A 19808-nucleotide genomic window follows, 5' to 3' on the forward strand; every position below is an offset into this window, starting at 1 on the left:
AGCAGATGGATTCTTTTACCACTGAGCCACCACGAAAGCCCTATACTTATTGTTTCTCTCAGTTTATTTCCAAATGCTCCTTAAATTCTCTCTTCCCAAGTAAAATTATTCTCTTCTCCATTCAGAGAGTTTTCTGTGTTTATCACTAAATAGCACTGGGTGCAGAGTAGGTGCTCAGTGGATACCCACTGACATGGTCACATGTGTGTGAGAGAGTGTGAGTGTGTGTGTGTGATTTTTCTCATTTCCAATGCCTGATGACTTTTCTGTGAAACAGGTGTTTGAGACGGACATCTCGAAACAGTTACAAGCTTATGAAGTTGAGTACCACGTGCTTCAGGAAGAGCTTATCGATTCTTCTCCTCTCAGTGACAACCAAAGAATGGACAAACTAGAGAAGACCAACAGCAGCTTACGCAAACAGAACCTTGACCTCCTTGAACAGCTGCAGGTAGGGCATGTTTACAAGGCCGCCACCTGAGCCTTGAGCATGTGGTGGTTCATTAACTCACCAGAGGCCCGCAGGCTGAGCTTCCCGCCGCTGGAGGCCCTTTCTGCTCTGTTTGTAGTTGGGATCAAAGGTGGCCCAGGAGAGCTGTTCCGGTTTGTCAGGGAGCAGACAGATTATCCTTTGCTAAGGTCGGACTGTCCTGGAACTTTCTGAGAGACTGTTTCTACACTTACCCTTTCAGGAGGTGTGCCAAGAACTGAGCTTGGGTCCACGGCGCTCTGGTTCTATTAACCAAACACCAGCCATTGTGCTTTGAATAATGATGGGAGAATCAAAGGCAGGAGCTTTCAGGAGCAAAACCAGCTAGGTCCTCAAAGTGACATCAAGTGAGGAATAACAGAATAAACCAGAGCTGTGATCATAATTGTGAGTCCTTGGTACAAATACAAAAGTTAGGTTCACGAAGGGCACAATTCTCCCCTCTGGAAGTTTCCATCTTGGCCTGCATAAATGTGGGTGGGGACATACCCAGATCGCATATGCTGGAGGGCAAGAGGGAGTGAGCACAGAGATGCAGACCAGAGACCCAGGTCTTGCCAGATCCAGTGTCACCCACTGTCACCCATCTGCTCTGATTTCCTCATTTATGTGACAAGGACAGAAAATTACCTTACTGCTCTGCACGACTCCTCCACCAATCAGATGGAGTAAAGTAACCGTATCATCTGCTTTTTAAGTGTCATGATCTAATCGGTGGTACAGCTATCATTGTTATGGAAATGTGTCTGTTGGTGGAGGTGGGGTTTAAAAATTACTTTTGAGCTACTGTGGAGAAAAATTTGTATTATTTTCAAAATATGTATTCTGTGGTGTTCTAGGCTGTCCTTAGAATAAGCTTTCCGTCCTGATCTAAGCCTCTTATTTTTCTGCCTAAAAAGTTGCTGCTTTGCAGATGCAAACTTGGCAGTGATGGGAGAAAGGCCAGCATTTGGGAGCTTAATCAGTCAACCCTTGTCTAAAATGTACTCTTCCCAGCAGGGATTTTATGCCAGTACAACCTAGTAGATAGTTACTGTAGAGGAACAAAGAAAAGGCTTAGCCTACCCAGTCCTGACTCCCAGTCACATTCTCAAAGTCGGCTTTGTGTTCCCCTAAGATAGAGATATCCTAACTGTGAAAATGACTGAGTCTGGGTGTGATTTCTCCAGGGGGATCTCAGCTGTAACCTGAAGGGGAGGCGCCAGGGGACAAAGAACCTTGTCTTGCACGTAAGGACCTGCAGTGTAGGTGGGAATTTTAAATCCCTCCAGACAAACAGCTGATCCCTGAAATACAGCAGGATGGAAAGCTCAGATCTCCGTTAGAAGCATTTGTCTTGTTAAAATAGCACTCCAATAGAAGGTTGATTTTACTAGGCTGATACCCACGTGGGATTGTGGTAAAAAGGGGAGGTAATTTGGTGCTGCTTCCATGATACTGTGAACTTCACTCCTTGTGAGGAGAGGAGTTGTGAAAAACTGCTCCAACTTCTATAGCCCTCCAGAAAGGCATCAGGCGGTAATTAGTAACAACAGATGTTCAAAGAGTTGTGCTAGGGATTATGGCAAGTTAGTTTGTGGGGGCCTGAGTGTAGTCTTCCCTTTACCCTCTGAGTCACATGGAATTACTATCTTTCAGCCAGACCACAGAAGTTCTATGAGACTCTCTTCCTTTTTTTCTTTTTATTTTTTAAAACAGTTTTCGGAGCCCAGGGATAGGTGTTCAGTGCATTACTTAATTTTCCAACATAAATCTTTGTTTTTTTCCCCAAACTATCAAAGTTGACCTGTGTTTTGACTCCGTTCCATTCATATAGTTGGACATACCAAAACCCCATTTATTTTCTTGTTGAACACTGAAGATTGTCCTCTGGCAGCTGGAGACTAAACTGTCTAACCTCTTTTGTCCAGCAGCACACATGAGACAATTGCATAGACACGCCTGATACTGCCGTATGATAAGGGATGTGCGTTTTTCATAATAATCATTGAGTCACTGAGTGTCTGTGAGCTGGGTGCCTATGGGAGATCAGACCCACATGCAGGGTGAGAGAGCTTCAGTCTGATTGAGGAGGAGACCTGACATTCATGCCAAACAGTAAACAACCATGCATACCAGCTCACTGCTAAGCTGGCAGGTACCCCTGGGAGTGCCATGGCCTCAGCAGGAGTGGTCCCTGGAGGAGATAAGGTGGGACCGGCTGTAGGCCTTGACTGTGGGCAGGAGTATGAGGGTCTGAGAGGGCTGCTCGGACTTAGCCCCTGAGTGTGACTACCTGCTGCCCGGTAACTGACAGACTTAGGGTCTCAGGCCTTTTTTCTTTCTGTTTTGAGTGTTCCAGTGTCACAGCTGGAGCTCAGCTTTGAGTCATAAATTGTCTGTCTGGCACAGGTGTTACCTTGCTCAAAAAACTGTTTCCCTTGTTTTGAAAATGAGGGGGAAAAAAACACCATTTAGTCCATGGGGACACAAAGAGGGCTGGGCGGATGAGTGAGCCAGAGCAGTGCCTTGCAGACTCTGGGCCTGAATGTGGGGGGATGCAGCGGACAGCTGGAGCCAATTCTGTGGTTGCCTGGGAAGCCTGTCCAAGAGGACTCAAAAGAGGAGGAGAGTCCGTTGCTAGAGAGAAGCGCCTGGAAGGGCTGCCAGACACTGACTGAGTGTTGAGGATACAGACTGGGGGGAGTGGGGACACGACTCCAGACACTGACTGAGTGTTGAGGATACAGACTGGGGGGAGTGGGGACACGGCTGGTGTCTGGTCAGTGAGGCCACACATGTGACCCTCTTAGCAGAGCTCAGTCCCCTGGGCGCTCCACACGTTCTGGGGGAAATGCCGGTTGTTGGTACTGGAGGGAAAACAAAAGGTTCAGGTTAGAGAGCTGTTCTTACGTGGGCCTTCACATAGAAACCATTTGGATGGTCTGTCTAAGACCAGTGTGCACCTGTAGCTGCCTGTGTTTGTCAGAGCAGGCAGACTGTGCTGCAGTAACAGCACCCTGGATCCCAGGGCTCAGCACTGTACACTCAGCACTGTACACTCACCACCTCGTCTCCACGAAGCAGTCTTGGACCATTTCCCAGCCGTCTCCAGTAGGCAACTCGGGGACCAGGCTTCCTCCGCACTGGGAAGCCACTGTCTCCACGTGTGGCTTCCAGAGTAGCCACACAGAGGAAAAAGACGTTGGAGGGCCTCCGGATGGCCCAGCCCACCCTTGAGGGAGCCTCAGAAATAGAGTCTTTTGTGGCCAGAAGTGATAATAAATGCGGAAAGGTGTGTCTCTGCCAGAATTAGGCTCCACAGTTCCCCCAAGGCTGGACAGCGGAGCACACAATGGATCTCCCACCGTCTCCCAGGCAGTTACATTCACATGTCTTCTTTTATTCTCCAGGTCGCCAATGGGAGGATCCAGAGCCTGGAAGCCACTGTTGAGAAGCTCCTGACTAGCGAGAGCAAGCTGAAGCAGGCGACCCTGGCCTTGGAGCTGGAGAGGTCAGCCCTGCTGCAGACGGTGGAGCAGCTCCGGAGGCAGACGGCAGAGCTGGGCAGCCAGGAGTCTGACCCCACACTGCCCAAGCCCTCAGGTGACTGATGGCCTGGGGCCCAGCTCCTGCCAGCCCACAGCTCCAGAACAGGTGTGGCCACCACCCTGACACTGTCCAGGCCTTAACTGAGAGAGATGAAAATGCTGGAGGAGAACGGAGAACGAAGCGTGCTTCTCAGGGAGGAGACTGGCTTGCCAGCACACACATTCTTCTGAACTGACTCACAATGCAGGGGACGAACGTCCCCGTGTTTTTGTTGTTGTTTAAGTTTAATTCTTCCCTTTTCCAGTCTTAATTACTGTACTCAGTAGATTAGATGGCATGGACTCGAATAAATGCACCTTTATGTTTCTTTGTTGCTTTCTTTTTCAGCATCACTGTGTCTGTAAAGGGCATTTGTTCTCTGGTATTTCAGAGAATGAAGAGGCTGGAGGTATGCTTCCTCTGGCAAAGATGTGTCCATTGTTCTTCCAAGAGGGTCTGCATGACTTACACCCTCAGCATCACCGGTGGGGTGCAGTTGGCCCTTGACCATTCTTGTTGCGGAAACCCCAAATGACCCCTGGGAAAAATCAAAAGTGATTTACTTAAATTTGACATCTTAAATTTGGTCACTATGCTTGATATTTAATGAAGTTTGTCTTTGAAGAATAGTTTTCATATGTTTTTGCTTAGCCCTTATTAAGTATTGGTCACATTCACTGTAGATACATGTTTTTATGGGAAAATCACCAGTTTTTAGACTGTACCCGGGTATGGCCAGCGTGTGACTGACAGCTGTAGATTTTGAAGTATTTATTATTTCACTGTGGTGTCTCCTATCCACACTGTAGAGTCACGTATTTATGTTGTGCTGCCATGTGATGTGAGCAGCCTGTGTCCCTTCGAGCCTCCACCCCTTGGGAATCAGATTCCTTGCTAAAGTTGCCCAGCACGTCAGGACTTTCAGGGGCCCCAGACATTCTGGGGTTTTAAAGTCTTCAGACTTTTCAGCCTGGAATTACATCAAATGTATGGCAGCTGAGAGCAGTTTTTCGTGGTAGGATGTGTGTGTTGAATGTAACTCACAACCCAGTGACCCACTCCCTCAGGATGAGGAGATCCAGTGCCTTCAGCCATCCAAAGGCCGCTGCCTGGTGTCATCTGGTCGCCACCTGAGGCCCTTGCTCATGACATGCTAGAGCGGGCGGTAGATTAGAGAGGGGACGTGTAGGCAAGTTCACTTCTTGACAGCAGAACCATTTCTGGTCTTTATCATCATAACCACTTCTATTCCACAGGAGTTCTTTGACACCCTCTGTGGTGGGTGTGTCTTTCAAGCCTGAGGTGAAAGGAAGGGTTTTTATACCCGGAGCCTTTCTAGATCTTTCCAGATGTTTCCAAGGGAGGCACACGTGCCACCCCTGGTGCCTACACAGCTGGTTGACACCGGGACTCTCTACCGTTGCCCGTGTCATAAACCATGATGACAAGCCTATAGCCTTTATTATGAATTGTTCCACCAGCTATAATTTAGCAGAGTTAACATGTGAGATCTTTTTCCCACATTCTTTACTGTTTGAATGTTTAATAATGTTGAATTTTGGACATCTTATTACCATTACTCAAAAACATCAACTCTGCATTAAATAAGATACAAAGCAATAAAACAAATAATTCATACTCATACTTTTATGCGTTTCTGTTTTTTTTTTAATGTTGGGTTTTTGCTTTTCAGCAAAAGGCTGAAGGACCACCCCAGGTGGCACTAGTGGTGAAGAAGCCAGCCTCGGTAATTGCCTGCCGGTGCAGGAGACGTAAGAGATGTGGGTTCAATCCCTGGGTCAGGAAGATCCCCTGGAGGAGGGCATGGCAACCCACTCCAGTGTTCTTGCTTGGAAAAGTCCATGGACAAAGGAGCATAGCGGGCTATGGTCCATAGGGTTGCAAAGATTTGGACATGAATGAAGTGACTTAGCATGTATGTGAACACCTGTGGGTCAGAGTGTGACTGTTCCCTAACCAGCAGTGAGTTCTCTGAGGGATTGGTGTCTTGTTTTTCAAGTATTGCTCCCCAAGTGTGACACCTCTACTCTGTGTACATAGTAGGGCTGCTCAGACCAGACTCATCCGTGGTATGTGCCAATGGGTGCTGTCATGAGATGGCGCTGGGTGGAGAGGACAGTGGACACGGGCCTGTGTTTACAGGTTGGACAGTCACCTGTGTCTTAGCTGGGGACAGATAAAAGTCATGGTTCACATCATTGCCTGAGGATTCACAGAGGCAAGTTTTTAAACTAAGAAAGTTTCCTGTTGTGTTTTTCCCCAACACACAACTGTATGCACACACTCGTGTGCACTTGTAGGTTGTCTGTCTTTTGATAAAATGTATACCCTCTCAGGGAGAAGGCAATGGCACCCCACTCCAGTACTCTTGCCTGGCAAATCCCATGGATGGAGGAGCCTGGTAGGCTGCAGTCCATGGGGTTGATAGGAGTCGGACACAACTGAGCGACTTCACTTTCACTTTTCACTTTCATGCACTGGAGAAGGAAATGGCAACCCACTCCAGTGTTCTTGCCTGGAGAATCCCAGGGATGGGAGAGCCTGGTGGGTGACCCTATGGGGTCACACAGAGTCGGACATGACTGAAGCGACTTAGCAGCAGCAGCGGCAGCATACCCTCTCAGACGGAAGACCTTGAATCCCCAGGAAGCACCCTGTGAGGCAGAACACTCAGTTGGGGGCCCTGTGAGGAGTCACACGTAGATAGTACAACAGTGTTCATTTGGGGATCTGTGTTCGGTTGGTGAATTGGGGGAAAAAGATTGCTCTGAGGGCTGTAGGATGCAGGAGTTGTTACCAGAATAAGAGAAAATACTACTGTGCGAGAAGCTGCAGAGGGGAAGGTGCAGAAGGAGGTGCTCATGAGAACTCAGAAGGCCCTTCTGAGAGGCAGAACGCATGTAGGTGCTGACATAGGCCTGGGCGGAGGGTGAGGGCTCGGGGGCAGCTGTGGCCACCACGCAGTGACCACCTCTGCATCTACAGCCAGTGTTTGGAGGTGGGATTGGAGCCAGCCTCGGTAATTGCTCAAGGTCAGAACACGGGAAGAAGAGCTGGAGGTGGAGAACGAGGACAAATCGACACAGACACCTCATGCCTGTCTGTCACCGTACTTGACTGATGCCCTTCAGAGAAAAGTGGCCCTGGCTTCACTTTACCTTTTAAAAATCACACAAGCATGTCTTTGAGTTAATTCTAATTTAGAACCGTGAGGCAAGGGGACACAGGGAAAAGTAGTCCTGGCTTAACCAAACTGATGTAATACAAACCAGGACAATTAATTTTGGAACCTGCCTAACCTGAATGAGAGCATGCATATGTGAGTCATTCGACGGAGGCCCTCCAGCTAAGTATATATGATTTGTGATCCGTAGGATTAAAATTCATAGACTGGTTTTGACTTTGTCGCTGATAGTATGACATTGAAGACTTAAAAACTGCAGGAACCACAGCTGACATGTCGGAACACCCCAGCCTTCCATCTCCTTTCCTCTATCATTGTTGTGCCATATGCTCAGTCTTGTCTGATTCTTTGTGACCCCATGGACTGTAGCCCATCAGGCTCTTCTGTCCATGGATTCTCCAGGCAAGAATACTGGAGTGGGTTGCCATTTCCTCCTCCAGGGGACCTTTGCCACCCAGGGATCAAATCTTCATCTCCTGTGTTGGAAGGCAGATTCTTTAACCTGCTGAGCCATAGGGGAAACCCCTGTATGAAACTTCCCTCTATCAAGTGTGACCAAACATTCTACAGGTTAAGATCCAGAAACTTGCAATGTAAAAATAATTTACTGGCCATATTGTCCTAAATGGAAACTACTTTAAGGGTTTGGGATAGCTCAAAATATCTCAGATTGGAAAGAACCTTCTGTTTCATACTGGAAAATCATTTTCTATCTAATTTTACAGAGGGAAAAACTGAGAAGAGAGCTTCAGCTAATGGTTGCCTGCAGGGTCAGGGGGATCCTCAGTCTCCTGACCGACTAGTTAATAATTCACATCACCCAGCTTTAATTCCAGTGAGTTCTGCAAATCACTTCTGATGGCATTAAAGTTCAAGGCAAGGAAAGGTCTGCTTCACTTTCTAGAAGGGTGATCTGTATAGTAAGGAGCCCAACTCAGGTTCTCTCCTGAGATATGGAGTCTCCAGGGGTCCTTAATTTGTCCTGAGTTAAAACCAGAGGGGAGGACTTCCCAATGGTCCAGTGGTTGAGAATCCATCTGCCAATGCAGGAGACACGCGTTCCATCCCTGGTCCAGAAAGATCCCATGAGCCTCAGAGCAGCTGGGCCCTGTATGCCTCAACTACTGAGCCTGTGTGCCACAGTTACTGAAGCCCTCGCACCTGGATCCTGTGACCACAACAAGAGAAGCCATCGCAACGAGAAGCCCTCAAACCACAACTAGAGAAGCACTGAAGAACCATTGCAGCCAAAATAAATAATTTAAAAAAACACCCCCCACAAAAAAAAAACAGAGGCACTCCCCAGTCTGTCTATGTGTGGCAGAGAAATGCTACTGCAACAGGTTTCAATTAATTGGGTCCAACCTTTGTTCTTGACAGTCATTTCTTTTTTTACTTTAGACTTCTAAAACCCTTGTATTGCCATGTTAAAAAAAAAGATCACAGAGTTGCCTTTGGTTTTTAAGAAGTGGAACTTCCCAGTAGGTAAAGTTTTTTGTTGCTATCTTTAGAAACGATCAGAATGATTAGGGAAATATAAGAGCTTGGGTATGGAGCAGCTACAGCAGTTATTAATTAAAATTGGTAACAAAAGATGAAAAAGAATGTTCTTAGTACTTACACTTCATAGATTAACTGCTTTCATATCTCTAAAGTGAATAATCAACTTTTGGTTGTAAACCCTTATTAGCAAGTCGTTTGAATTTATATCATTATCTGAATATTTATTTTAAAGTTTCACTAAATTATATAAGATAGAAGTTTTAAATGAGGTGAAACAAAATAGTTTAAAAATACTAACGATTAAAAAGTTGATATCCAGTGTCTTTAAGGAGAACAATAAACACTTCATTTTAAATATTGTTTTAAGACCGTGACACAGTAATTCCAATGTCAGTTTCCAAGTTCAGCCTAGTGTGATGGTTGGTTTGAGTGCACTGTCATGGCTGAAAAAAAGATGGCTTCCAACCTCTAAATGGAGAAAGGGCACTGCTGGTCACAGTAAGTCAGGCTGTGCATTAGTTCACATGTACTCATCAATTATGCAAAGGCTTTTTGTGAACACCTGGCTAGTAAATTTTCATCTTTCTCTAAGGCAGATTAATGTGAACTAATTAAAATGTGTTAGACTTTTATATTTTTAATCAAGGACTAAAAAACACTCAAACTCTTCATTTGGAAAGCTTTGAACAAGTTATAAAAGCATTTCCAAGATCGTTTAAGTAAACGTGCATGTAATTTTTGGTTAAGAGATGACCTAAACAATAACACACCAAGCATCCTTTTCGGACAAAGCCCTTTCCATGGCACATTCTCAGTAGTCTTTTTTTGTGCTTTCCCTTTCCTAGCCCAGTGCTCTCCGTAACAGGGCGGGGGTGGAGGCACTGGTGCAGGGTCTTCCTTGTCCATGGCTGCCTGCCGCCTGCCCCTGCCCCCTCCCTGTGCCCCTTTCCCGATGTCCTGCAGGGGCCTGAGGAGTGCTCGGCTGTGTGGAGCAGAGAGGAGCTTCACGTGTGTGTGGAACCACAGGCTTAGCCTGGATGCCTGACAGGGCCACGGGGAGACAGGGTTGCAGCATTCTTCATCCCCCTTAGATTTGCCTGCTTCTCCTCGCTCTTTTGGCTACATCTTCCTGCTGTTGTTTCCACCTCATTCGTTATGTGGGTCTGTGTTTTAGGTGTCTTCTTTCTGCTGTTCTTGATAGTGGTTCTTCCTAAACCTCTAATTGTATTCCTCGTTTCTTCCAACTGTAGGAAAAGCTGACCCTGTGGCTTTGGTTCTTAGCCCCTGCTGGGTGATCCTGGGGCACCATCTCAAGGGAATCAGTGCAGATGGTGAAGCCTCGCGTGAGGGAAGTGGAGGAAAGTGTGCTTGGTGGATGTGGGAGGGGGCAGGTTGACGTATATGGCAATGTTCTGCCCACCTCAGCTCTTCCTGTACTTCCCACTGAGGATTTCGTGTTCCATTTTCCTTCCTCTGAGGCACATGGCAATCACCTTTACTCCTAAATTTCATTTGCTCTAATCATCTGTTCATGTTGATTATCAGGAATGATGAAATGAGCTTTTCCTTCAGGAGCCCTCTCCTTCACCCTTTATGTTTCTGTGATCACTCCTGATATCAGAGCAGCCTCACTCTCTTCTCATGATGTAGACTTGGTCCCAACATGCTCCTCAGAGCCTGACTCCACAGCCACCTGTTTGGCTGTTTTCACTCTTTCCAGCAGGTGGTTACAGTGCCCCTGCTATGAACCAAACCCTGATCTAGGCCCTGAGACCACAAGGGAAGTCCTGCTGCCCTTCTGTGTAGCAGAATAGGGAATGTTTACTGACTGAAATAAGTAAACAAAAAATCATCAAGGGACGAGGACTGCCTATTCAGAGCTGTCAGAGAAGGCTCAGCTGAGGAGCCGGTACTCAAGGTGGGATCTGAAGGATAAGGAACCAGCTAAAGAGGAGTTACATGGCTTAATGTTAGAAGATGACAGAGTACTTTCCAAATCATGCATGATTCTATCCTAACCATCAGTCTTGTGTCAACAGATCTCCTTTCAAAAATCCCAGCACGCTTAACATCATGTCTTTTTCAGATGGCAAGAAAACACTGATATCTTTCAAGATAAAACTCCCATTACTGTATAGTCTCATACAGGTAAGTGACAAATTATGGGTCTCATCACTGGTTTCAACTGACACGAGGGAATCTGCTGTTCTTGACTCCACATTATCAAGCTGCATGGAGGGATGGGCCGGTGCACTGGCACTGTGACGGGCACCTTGTTATTCCCGTTCACGCTAACCTCACCTGCAGACCTGACAGCCGCCTGGGAAATAGCACATCGACTTCATGCAAGGGGAAACCTCATTCCTTAAAGTCAGGTGTGATTTCATGCACGAGAATCCAAAAGGAAAGGTGAGCCAAGAAACTGTGAAACTGTAAAAAGAAATCCTAACTACTCCAACTATTATTATTACATTCTGGAGTACTGAGAAAATGTGAGCCAAGACTTGCATGGTGGTTATTAATCTTCTTTTGGAGTGAGTGATTAGTGATGGGAAAGGTACTGGAAATGGGAATGAAGAAATTTTTGAAGAAGTATAAAGCAAGCCAAAATTCTGTTTGTTTTTTTATGAGGGAGGAAGTGGATGGTATAAATTGTGGTTCACTGAGTCCTGTGACACTCTTGTCTGCATAGATCATGAGGATGTTTTTGCAGACATTCCTTTAATCCTCAGTATCATCTTTAAGAAGCCCCGGGTTTCCCAGATACTTCTCCTGAGCAATGTTTGCGTTCAGTGCTGACTGAGCAATTGAACATGTGTTCCTATTTTGACTTTTCAGAACACTCAAAGCCAAACCAGTGACCCTGCAGTTAGCAAATGCTCAAACATTTTGTTCTGATCCACAGTTCATTTTGCTTCTCTCTGGTCTGTCTTTATTCCAGTTATTTATTTCATGCTTCCTCATATCTTTAGCATCCTTGTAAGACATCATAAAACATTTGAAGAACAAGATGGTGTCTCGCAATTAAAAATGGAAGCAACAGCTAGTATTTAAAAGCACGAGCCCTGGAGTCAGCTAAAATTGAAACTTGATTTCACATCTGTAAAATAGAAATAACAGTATCTATTTTGTAGGATTGGATATTTAAAAAGAGCACTAAGCACTGTGGCTGAGACAAAGTCAACAAGCAATAAATGTTAAATATCATTACACTGGGAGCTTCCCAGGTGGCGCAGTGGTAAAGAACCTGCCTGCCAATGCAGGAGATGCAAGAGATGCAGGTTCAATCCCTGGGTCTGGAATATCCCCTGTAGGAGGACATGACAACCCACCCCAGTACTCTTGCCTGGAAAATCCCATGGACAGAGGAGCCTGGCTGGCTACAGCCCATGGGGTTGCAAAGAGCCAGACACAACTGAGCAGAACACACATATTACATTGGGATTATATAAACTAAATGGATACAATTCTGTGAGCTTGACATCAACCCCAGGCAAAAGCCCTCAACAACTATAAACATATTTAAATCTGATCTTTAAAGTTTGTATGATTCCCTAAAACCATGTCATGCTAGCCCAATATAATTTTATGGTTTTGAAAGAGCAATGATCCAGCTGTGGAAAAACACACATGATGTCAGCAAAGGTTTTGACAACATCCCACACAATAGCTTAAATGAAACTACGTGGGCAGGACAGCTCAATTGGGTTGATTTAACAAATTAATGGCACCCCACTCCAGTACTCTTGCCTGGAAAATCCCATGGATGGAGGAACCTGGTAGGTTGCAGTCCATGGGGTCGCTAGGAGTCGGACACGACTGAGTGACTTCACTTTCACTTTTTACTTTCATACATTGGAGAAGGAAATGGCAACCCACTCCAGTGTTCTTGCCTGGAGAATCCCAGGGACAGGGGAGCCTGGTGGGCTGCCGTCTATGGGGTCGCACAGAGTCGGACACGACTGAAGCGACTTAGCAGCAGCAGCAGCAACAAGTTAAACCTATAAGATCTCTGGATGGCGGTTCTCAGCCCTGGTTGCACATTAGAATCACTTGGAGAGATTTTTTTTTTTTTAATTGTTTTTTTGGTTGTTTTTTAACCTTCCCCTGTGATGTTAAAGTTTAATCAGGATTGAGAACTACCGCTGTAATTATGATGGGTTGAACCTAAAGCAGGGTTTTAATTAACCTGACCTGGATTTTGTCCTTTGCCAGTCCGGTTCACATTTTCATCAGTGACCTGTACAAGGACCTGTAGAAGGGGGCATGCCTCTCACAAGCAAAGGTGCTGCAAAACAAACACAATGAATGACAGGACCTTGATGAATGGTGACAAGCTGGACCCGTGCCCTGATCTGAGCAAAAGGTTTATTTAAATGCCAGGGTCTAAGTTAACACGAAGGGCAGTGGTTCCCAAAGAAGAGCGTCAGCAGCATCTGAAAATCTGTTTCAGATGCAAATTCTCCGGATCTACCCCAACCTATTAATTCAGAAACTCAGGAGGGTGGAGCCGATGGTCTTTTTAGCAAGCATCTGAGGGATTCCAAGGGATTCTGACCTGTGCCAAAATTTGAGAACCACTTGCTTGTGGGTGGAGGAAGTCACACTGGAGCAGTACAAAATGGGAGACACCTGAGTTAGCATCCATGGCTGTGAGAGGATCTCATTATCTACAGCTCTGTGGATCTACAGTGTGTGTTTTTGACTGCATAGCTCAGTATGAGGGATCTTAATTCCTCAAACAGGGTTGGAACCCGTGCTTTTGCAGTAGAAGTTGGAGTCTTAACCACTGGACTTTGAGGGAAGTCCCTATGGTTCTATCCTCATTTTCCTACTGCTGTGGAAATCTTACTTACTTTGTGGGTCCAGTCACATGCTTATCTCTTCTTTCCACATTCATGCTATAATGCTGTTCACTGAACGTCTGGATAATTCCAGAGGCTGTTAAATAGTGAGAAATGTTGAATGTAGAGTATGATGATATAATAATGGCTAAACAAAACAAAACCAGCAGTCACCACATGCCAGGCCCTGTTATGAGCCCTTTAGATGACTATTAACTCATTTAGTGGAGAAGGCAATGGCACCCCACTCCAGTATTCTTGCCTGGAAAATCCCGTGGATGGAGGAGCCTGGTAGGCTGCAGTCCATGGGGTCGCTAAGAGTCGGACTCGACTGAGCGACTTCATTTTCCCTTTTCACTTTCATGCGTTGGAGAAGGAAACGGCGACCCACTCCAGTGTTCTTGCCTGGAGAATCCCAGGGACGGGGGAGCCTGGTGGGCTGCCATCTATGGGGTCACACAGACTCGGACACGACTGAAGTGACTTAGCAGCAGCAGCAGCAGCAACTCATTTAGTGAGGAAAGAAATGATTAGGATTTGATGTGTTTGCAGCTACAGAATGGTCACCATTATTGGTTGAGTAGCAACAGTTGAAGGGTTGGTTCGGTTAACTTCCAGTGCTTTTGATAGATCACTGTGTGCTTAGTCGCTCAGTCGTGTCTGACTCTTTGCGACCTCAAGGACTGTAGCCTGCCAGGCTCCTCTGTCTATCGGAATTCTCCAGTCAATAATACTGGAGTGGGTTGCAATGCCCTCCTCTAGGGGATCTTCCCAACCCAGGGATTGAACCCAGGTCTCCCGCATTTTAGGCAGATTCTCTACTGTCTGAGCCACCAGGGAAGCCCTGATAGATCACTAGGTGTGCTGTATGCCTGGGGACCTTTGGGATAAATAGTAAAATCATTACTAGAATTTAAAATGTCATCCTCTCTTACCTCCCTCCTCCCCATCCCCTAAAAGGAGCAGGTGAGGAGGTGGAAAAGCATCTGCCTCAATATCTGGAGGGGACAAGAGAAGGCAAAGAAGCCAGGAGAGAGCCTATAAAGCCAAGAAAGGGACAAGGAAGGGGAATGGGGTGCAGAGGGCCGTAGCCCTCCAAGTCCCCCTGCCTCCAGCTCCTGGGGAACTTACAGGTGGTTCATCCCCAAAGTGAGGTATAACCAGAAAGACCGTGACTCCCTGCGGGACTCCTCTCAAGAATGTACTACCCCGAGGATGACCCAAAGTTGCTGAAAGGAGCGTCATATCTCAGGGCACATTGTTCACCTGGGTGGAAGGACCAGCCTGTGTTTTACCGGTAACTAATTTGCCAGTATTTGTTTTACTGTATTTTACTGGTAAAATGCCCAGCATTGGCCACCTTCAACTCTCTCCTGGATGGTGAGGGTTCAGCAGTGTTGGCCAGGTCGGTGCTTCCAGAAGTGTTCTGAGGCATGCCATTTCCAGGATTCGGCTACCTTTAGGGATTAAAAATGTGTTAGCATGAGTTATGGATGCTGAGAAGCCCTGTAGTCAGTGTGATATGGTGATTTATAATAAGACATATGTGTTTGATCTTCAAGCAACGCTCCTAAAACCCTTGGAATTTCCTGAATTGAAGCTAATAAAGACGTTATTTGTTATGTTAATGAGGTGAATTTTGGAACCCACCTGAGGGGGGCTGGTTGCCAGAGGAACCAACCAGGAATGAAAGTTAGAACTTTCAGCTGCAAACCCCTGATTTTCAGGGAGGGGAGAGGGAATGGAGGTTGAGTCAATCACCTATGGGCAATGATTTAATCAGTTATGCCTACATAATGAAGCCTCCACAAAAACCCAAAAGGATGAGATTCTGAGAGCTTCCAGTCGCTGAGAACATGGGAACTGAGGGAGAGTGGGGTGCTCGGCGAGGACTGGGAGCCCCATTCCCTGACTCCCTTTCTCTCTTGCCCTGTGCATCTCTTCCAGCTAGTTGTTCCTGAGTCGTATCCTTTAATGATATGTCAGTCATCTAGTAAGGAAACTGGTTTCCTGAGTTCTGTGAGCCCCTCTATTAAATTAACTGAACCCAAGGATGCAGTCGTGAGAACCTCCAGTCGAGAGTCAGTCAGAAGTACAGGTGACTGCCTGGACTCGCAGGTGGCATCTGAGTCCCTAACCTGTGGGGTCTGATGCTCTCTCCAGGTGGTGTTAGAAAGGATTTGAGCTGTAGGACACCCTGCAGGCTTCCATGAATCGCCTGGGAAAACTCACACACGCTGGAGTTGGTGTCAAAACTGTGGTGAAGAAACCTAGTTTCCACTCTTTCGATATGTAGTCTTTCTAAAACATTTCTTCCCCGTTATTGTAACACCCTATTTAAAAGTGATTAAAGAAGACAATTTAGACAATACAAACTACATTTAACACTTCACAAAATGGGCAATCTCAAGAAGCTTTTATAGGATAAAGAATAAACAAGGATGAGACAAATAGAAAATATCTGATTAGCTGAGGCGAAGTTCCCACCCTTTTGGGGAGTGAGAAGGCCCAGAATGGGCTTGGCCTTTGGGGACTGGCCGACTGGACACCCTGCCTTCTCAGGGACATGAATGTTCTCAAATTTCAGATTGCTAATGGGGCACCCTGGAAAGGAGTGACTCCACCTTGGGCCTAGAGATTTATTTTAGCAACACACAGGGTAAAGACTCAAGCACACAGTAGAAACATACCAAATAAAAGCACATCCCTCAAAACTCCCTCAATACAGCACCCAAAGGCAATCGCTTTTATTAGCTTCTTGTCTCTTCTCCCAAGAGTTGATAACACTTACTACAGGAAATGTGCATGGGAACATTTTGGGTGGTAACCTGTAGGGCAGAGGAAGGGTGTGTGCCCCTGGGTTCTAGTGGGTAGAGGCCGGAGCTGCTGCCGAACGCTCCACAGGGCACAGACAGCCCCCACAACAAAGCGGCTTGTGCCCGCAGTTCAACCTTGCCTGTGATGAGAAAGCCTGCGGTGGTTTGGAGACCTGAGTGTTATCAGAATCCCCTGGAGGGTGTGTTAAAACACAGATTGCTGAGCCCCACCCCCAAAGTTTCTAATTCAGTGGGTCTGGGGTCCCCTTCCCCCCACCATGTGCATCTCTATATGTTTCCAGGGGATGCTGACATTGCAGGTCTAGGGACCCCACTTTTCAAACCTTTGCCTAGGCCTTCCCTGATCTATGTGGACCAAGTGACACCCTAACACCAGGGCTGGGTTCCACCTGTAAGAAAGGATGAAGGGGAGTGAGGAACACTGCCTGGTCTGTGAGCACCGAACCGGGACACAGCAGAACCTGTTTCCAGTTACGGTCCGTTGGCAAAAACTTAATGGTGTGGCCACACTCCATTGCACTAGAGGCTGGAAGATGTGGTCACTAGCAGAGGCGTGCAAGCCCTGCCAAGATGGTGGAGGATTTCATGACTGGAGGAGGCAGAAAGAATGCACGTCAGGATGGCCTGCAGCTCTACTGAGAGGCTCTCCAGCTCTGAGCCCTCCCCGCTCTCTCCCCACTCCTCACCTGCCCCTCCAGACACACCCCCTCTCTGCTCTTCTGGTGGCCAGCACACTCCCTCCTCAGGGCATTTGCACCCCCTACCCGCCCTGCTTTGGAAGCACTGGTGTCTTCTCTCCATTTGAGTTACTCCTCAGAGAGAGCTGCCCTGCCTGACAGGTACCCCCTGCCCCCTCCTCCCTATACCTCCTCCCCCTGTATTCTGCTTCTCTGTCCTTGTTACTCAGTGCTCTCGACAGCAGAAGGCATATTTATTTCCTTCTCTGTTTGCCACAGGAAAGCAAGATTTGTGAGTACAAGGCCTGTCTTGAGATAGATTTGTGCCGAGCCTTTAAGTCCATGAGCTTCTGCAGTGCTCATTAATTTGGAATATTTTCTCTGGGCTTCTTGCACCCAGTGTGGTTGCCAGTAGACCCTGTGGCCCTATCTGACATTCACAGTTGACCCTTTACCTCTCCAGGGTGGCCTCATCTCTCTAGATCCTTGGGTTGCAGCTGGGGTGTGAGTCAGAGGAGAAAGAGTGGGCTGGCAGCCGATCTTCCTAAGGAGGCAACACCATTTCTCAAAGGAGCATGTGACAGTCACACCCCTTTAACATAATAGCCCAATCAAGGGAGAGACCGTGATTCATCTGATTTACCCCCATCAGAAAAATCATCTCCTATCTAAACAATCTTGACTTACAAGATTCTTAATGGCTCAAAAATGCCTTATCAGCTTAAGCCGATCTAAGAAAATAAACATTTCATAACTGTGATCACACAAGCGGTTCCAGAAACAAAATAGCTCAGCCCTGATGGATAGTTCTCACAAATAAACCAGGCAATCACACACTCCAGAAATAACTAGAATTTCGGTGACTTCATAGGGAGCCAAATGGAAGTGCCCTTGCCAAGTGAATGCTAAAGTCATCCCATGGTCAAAATGTGGTCAGGGGCTAGACGTGAGCCAGAAACATTTTTCTCTAGCTAGAGCCACTTTTCAAGTGGAACCTGGTTAACTTGAGCCCTAACTGAAGTGTTATGCTTAGATATTAGGGAAAGAGGACATAACTACAGTGAAATGAACTCATCTGAAGGGTCTGGCTAACACCAAACAGAAGCAGAATGACAGCAGCCAGTGGCAGGCCAGGAAGCAGGGGTGATTCAGTGTGCCCTACAGTGCTGGTCCGTGCCGTCTGGAATCACTGTACCGTATAACCTGGCAGGGTCCTTTGGATTAAAAACAGGCCAGGCCTTGGTCCACGGGACAGAGATTTTCAACATCTGGTTAAACCAGCAGCTGGTTAAAACAAAACCAGTTTCCTGTTATCCATAAAAGGCCAGTAATCAAAAGAAACTCTTTTTCTCAGCATTTTAATTTTTATGATTTCATGGTGATAAGAGAGCCTCACGGGTGGTGCTAGTGGTAAAGATCCCGCCTGCCAATGCAGGAGCCATTAAGAGACCAGGTTTGGGAAGATCCCCTGGAGAAGGGAATGGCAACCCACTCCAGTATTCTTGCCTGAAGAATCCCATGGACAGAGGAGCAGCAGGCTATAATTCATAGGGACGCAAGGAGCTGGACATGACTGAAGCAACTTAGCACACACGTGCGTGCTGATAAGAAGGAACATTTTTTTTCAGGAGAGTGTGCTGCAGCGATTTCTCTGGGACGTGTCTTCTGGGACATTGTGATCTTTTTTCGGATGGACATGACAGTAGCCCAGACAACATCAGTGGGTGCCCAACTTTGCCCACTGGCTCAACTTTGCAGGAAGTGGTGCTTCTGTCAGGGCAGGGCTGCACTCACTCCAGGTTGTTTGGAAGGGGTCATTTTGTTCAGACTGTTCCCATAAATTCGCCTAAAGCATAGGTGGTGATTGTGTTACTCCTCAGATTCCAAATCCTTTCAGTAACTGGCTTGGCAGTTCGTATTACGGGCAGTCAACAGAGAGGGCGAATGCCTGGGAAAGCTGTGCCAAACCCAGGCTCGGGACGCCTCTAGGGCTGTGCCAGAAACCAGCGGCTCCGGCAGGGTGGGGACCTGTGCAAAACCACAGGTCGGCTCCCCAGCTTCAGGACTGGTAGGCACCAGCCGCAAAGTCCCATCTTGGCCTCTCCCAGGGTTTTCCAGAAGGTTCTCAAATTTTCTGCACAAGACAGGCATCATAACCCTGGGGTTTGATGGGGGCAAGTGGAGCTGCCAGCAGCTCCCAGTCAGGGAGTGCCTTCCTCGGTGTTCATGGGTAGGATCAGACCTCACTGAGCTTAGGTCCTCAACAGAAAATATTTTTCATGTGATGTCTTGGAAACTATTTCTCACAGGCAGAGCCTCGCTGAATTTTCAGAGGCCACAAGCAGACATTCTGGAAACCAAAGAAGCTTTTCTGGGACTGTGTGAAAAGGCTGTCAATGCCCTTGCAGCTGGTGGTCTGAAGGTCTTCGCTTTCACTCTTCTTTATTCCTGTTTCTTTCCCCATGAGGCCCCTTCCCCAGGAGGCTCCTTTTATTCCTCAGGGGTAATAGCCGGACGCCAGCCTTCACTCCAGCTTCAAGAGCTTGGAGAGAGGTGAGGAAACGACCTCCTCTGAAGAGGTGGGTGTTTGAAGCTCAGCTGTCTGCTCTTTTGAGGGCAACTGGCTTTTTTTTTTTGGTCACATCATGTGTCTTTTAGGATCTTAGTTTCCTAACCAGGGAT

At 47.0% G+C, this 19808-nt stretch overlaps 1 protein-coding gene and 2 long non-coding RNA genes across 14 annotated transcripts in view; 1 reads left to right on the forward strand and 2 right to left on the reverse strand.

Annotated features, from left to right (window-relative positions):
• TBC1D1 (TBC1 domain family member 1) overlaps positions 1-5704 on the forward strand; it is a 226405-nt gene extending 220701 nt beyond the window's left edge. For 10 of the 12 annotated variants that reach the window (XM_005207835.5, XM_059887349.1, XM_005207838.5 and 7 more), the window contains 2 exons: positions 278-451; positions 3883-4388. In XM_005207835.5, the coding sequence (XP_005207892.1) occupies positions 278-451; positions 3883-4083 (375 nt within the window). In that variant the 3' untranslated portion in view covers positions 4084-4388. Of the gene's footprint in view, positions 1-277; positions 452-3882 lie in introns of those variants that run through there. The other 2 variants (NM_001166524.1, XM_005207841.5) reach the window with 2 other exon arrangements.
• LOC132345498 (uncharacterized) lies at positions 1821-3883 on the reverse strand. The gene is made up of 2 exons (XR_009494863.1): positions 3536-3883; positions 1821-3339 (listed from the first exon to the last, which is right to left on the reverse strand). It is a non-coding gene; the product is annotated as an uncharacterized lncRNA (long non-coding RNA).
• Positions 5705-11811: 6107 nt separating the features above from the next.
• Positions 11812-17650, reverse strand: LOC104972737 (uncharacterized). The gene is made up of 3 exons (XR_003035126.2): positions 17582-17650; positions 14973-15069; positions 11812-11868 (listed from the first exon to the last, which is right to left on the reverse strand). It is a non-coding gene; the product is annotated as an uncharacterized lncRNA (long non-coding RNA).
• Positions 17651-19808: the final 2158 nt, after the last annotated feature.

This window comes from Bos taurus, chromosome 6 (assembly GCF_002263795.3).
Source record: "Bos taurus isolate L1 Dominette 01449 registration number 42190680 breed Hereford chromosome 6, ARS-UCD2.0, whole genome shotgun sequence".
Taxonomy (NCBI): Eukaryota; Metazoa; Chordata; class Mammalia; order Artiodactyla; family Bovidae; genus Bos; species Bos taurus.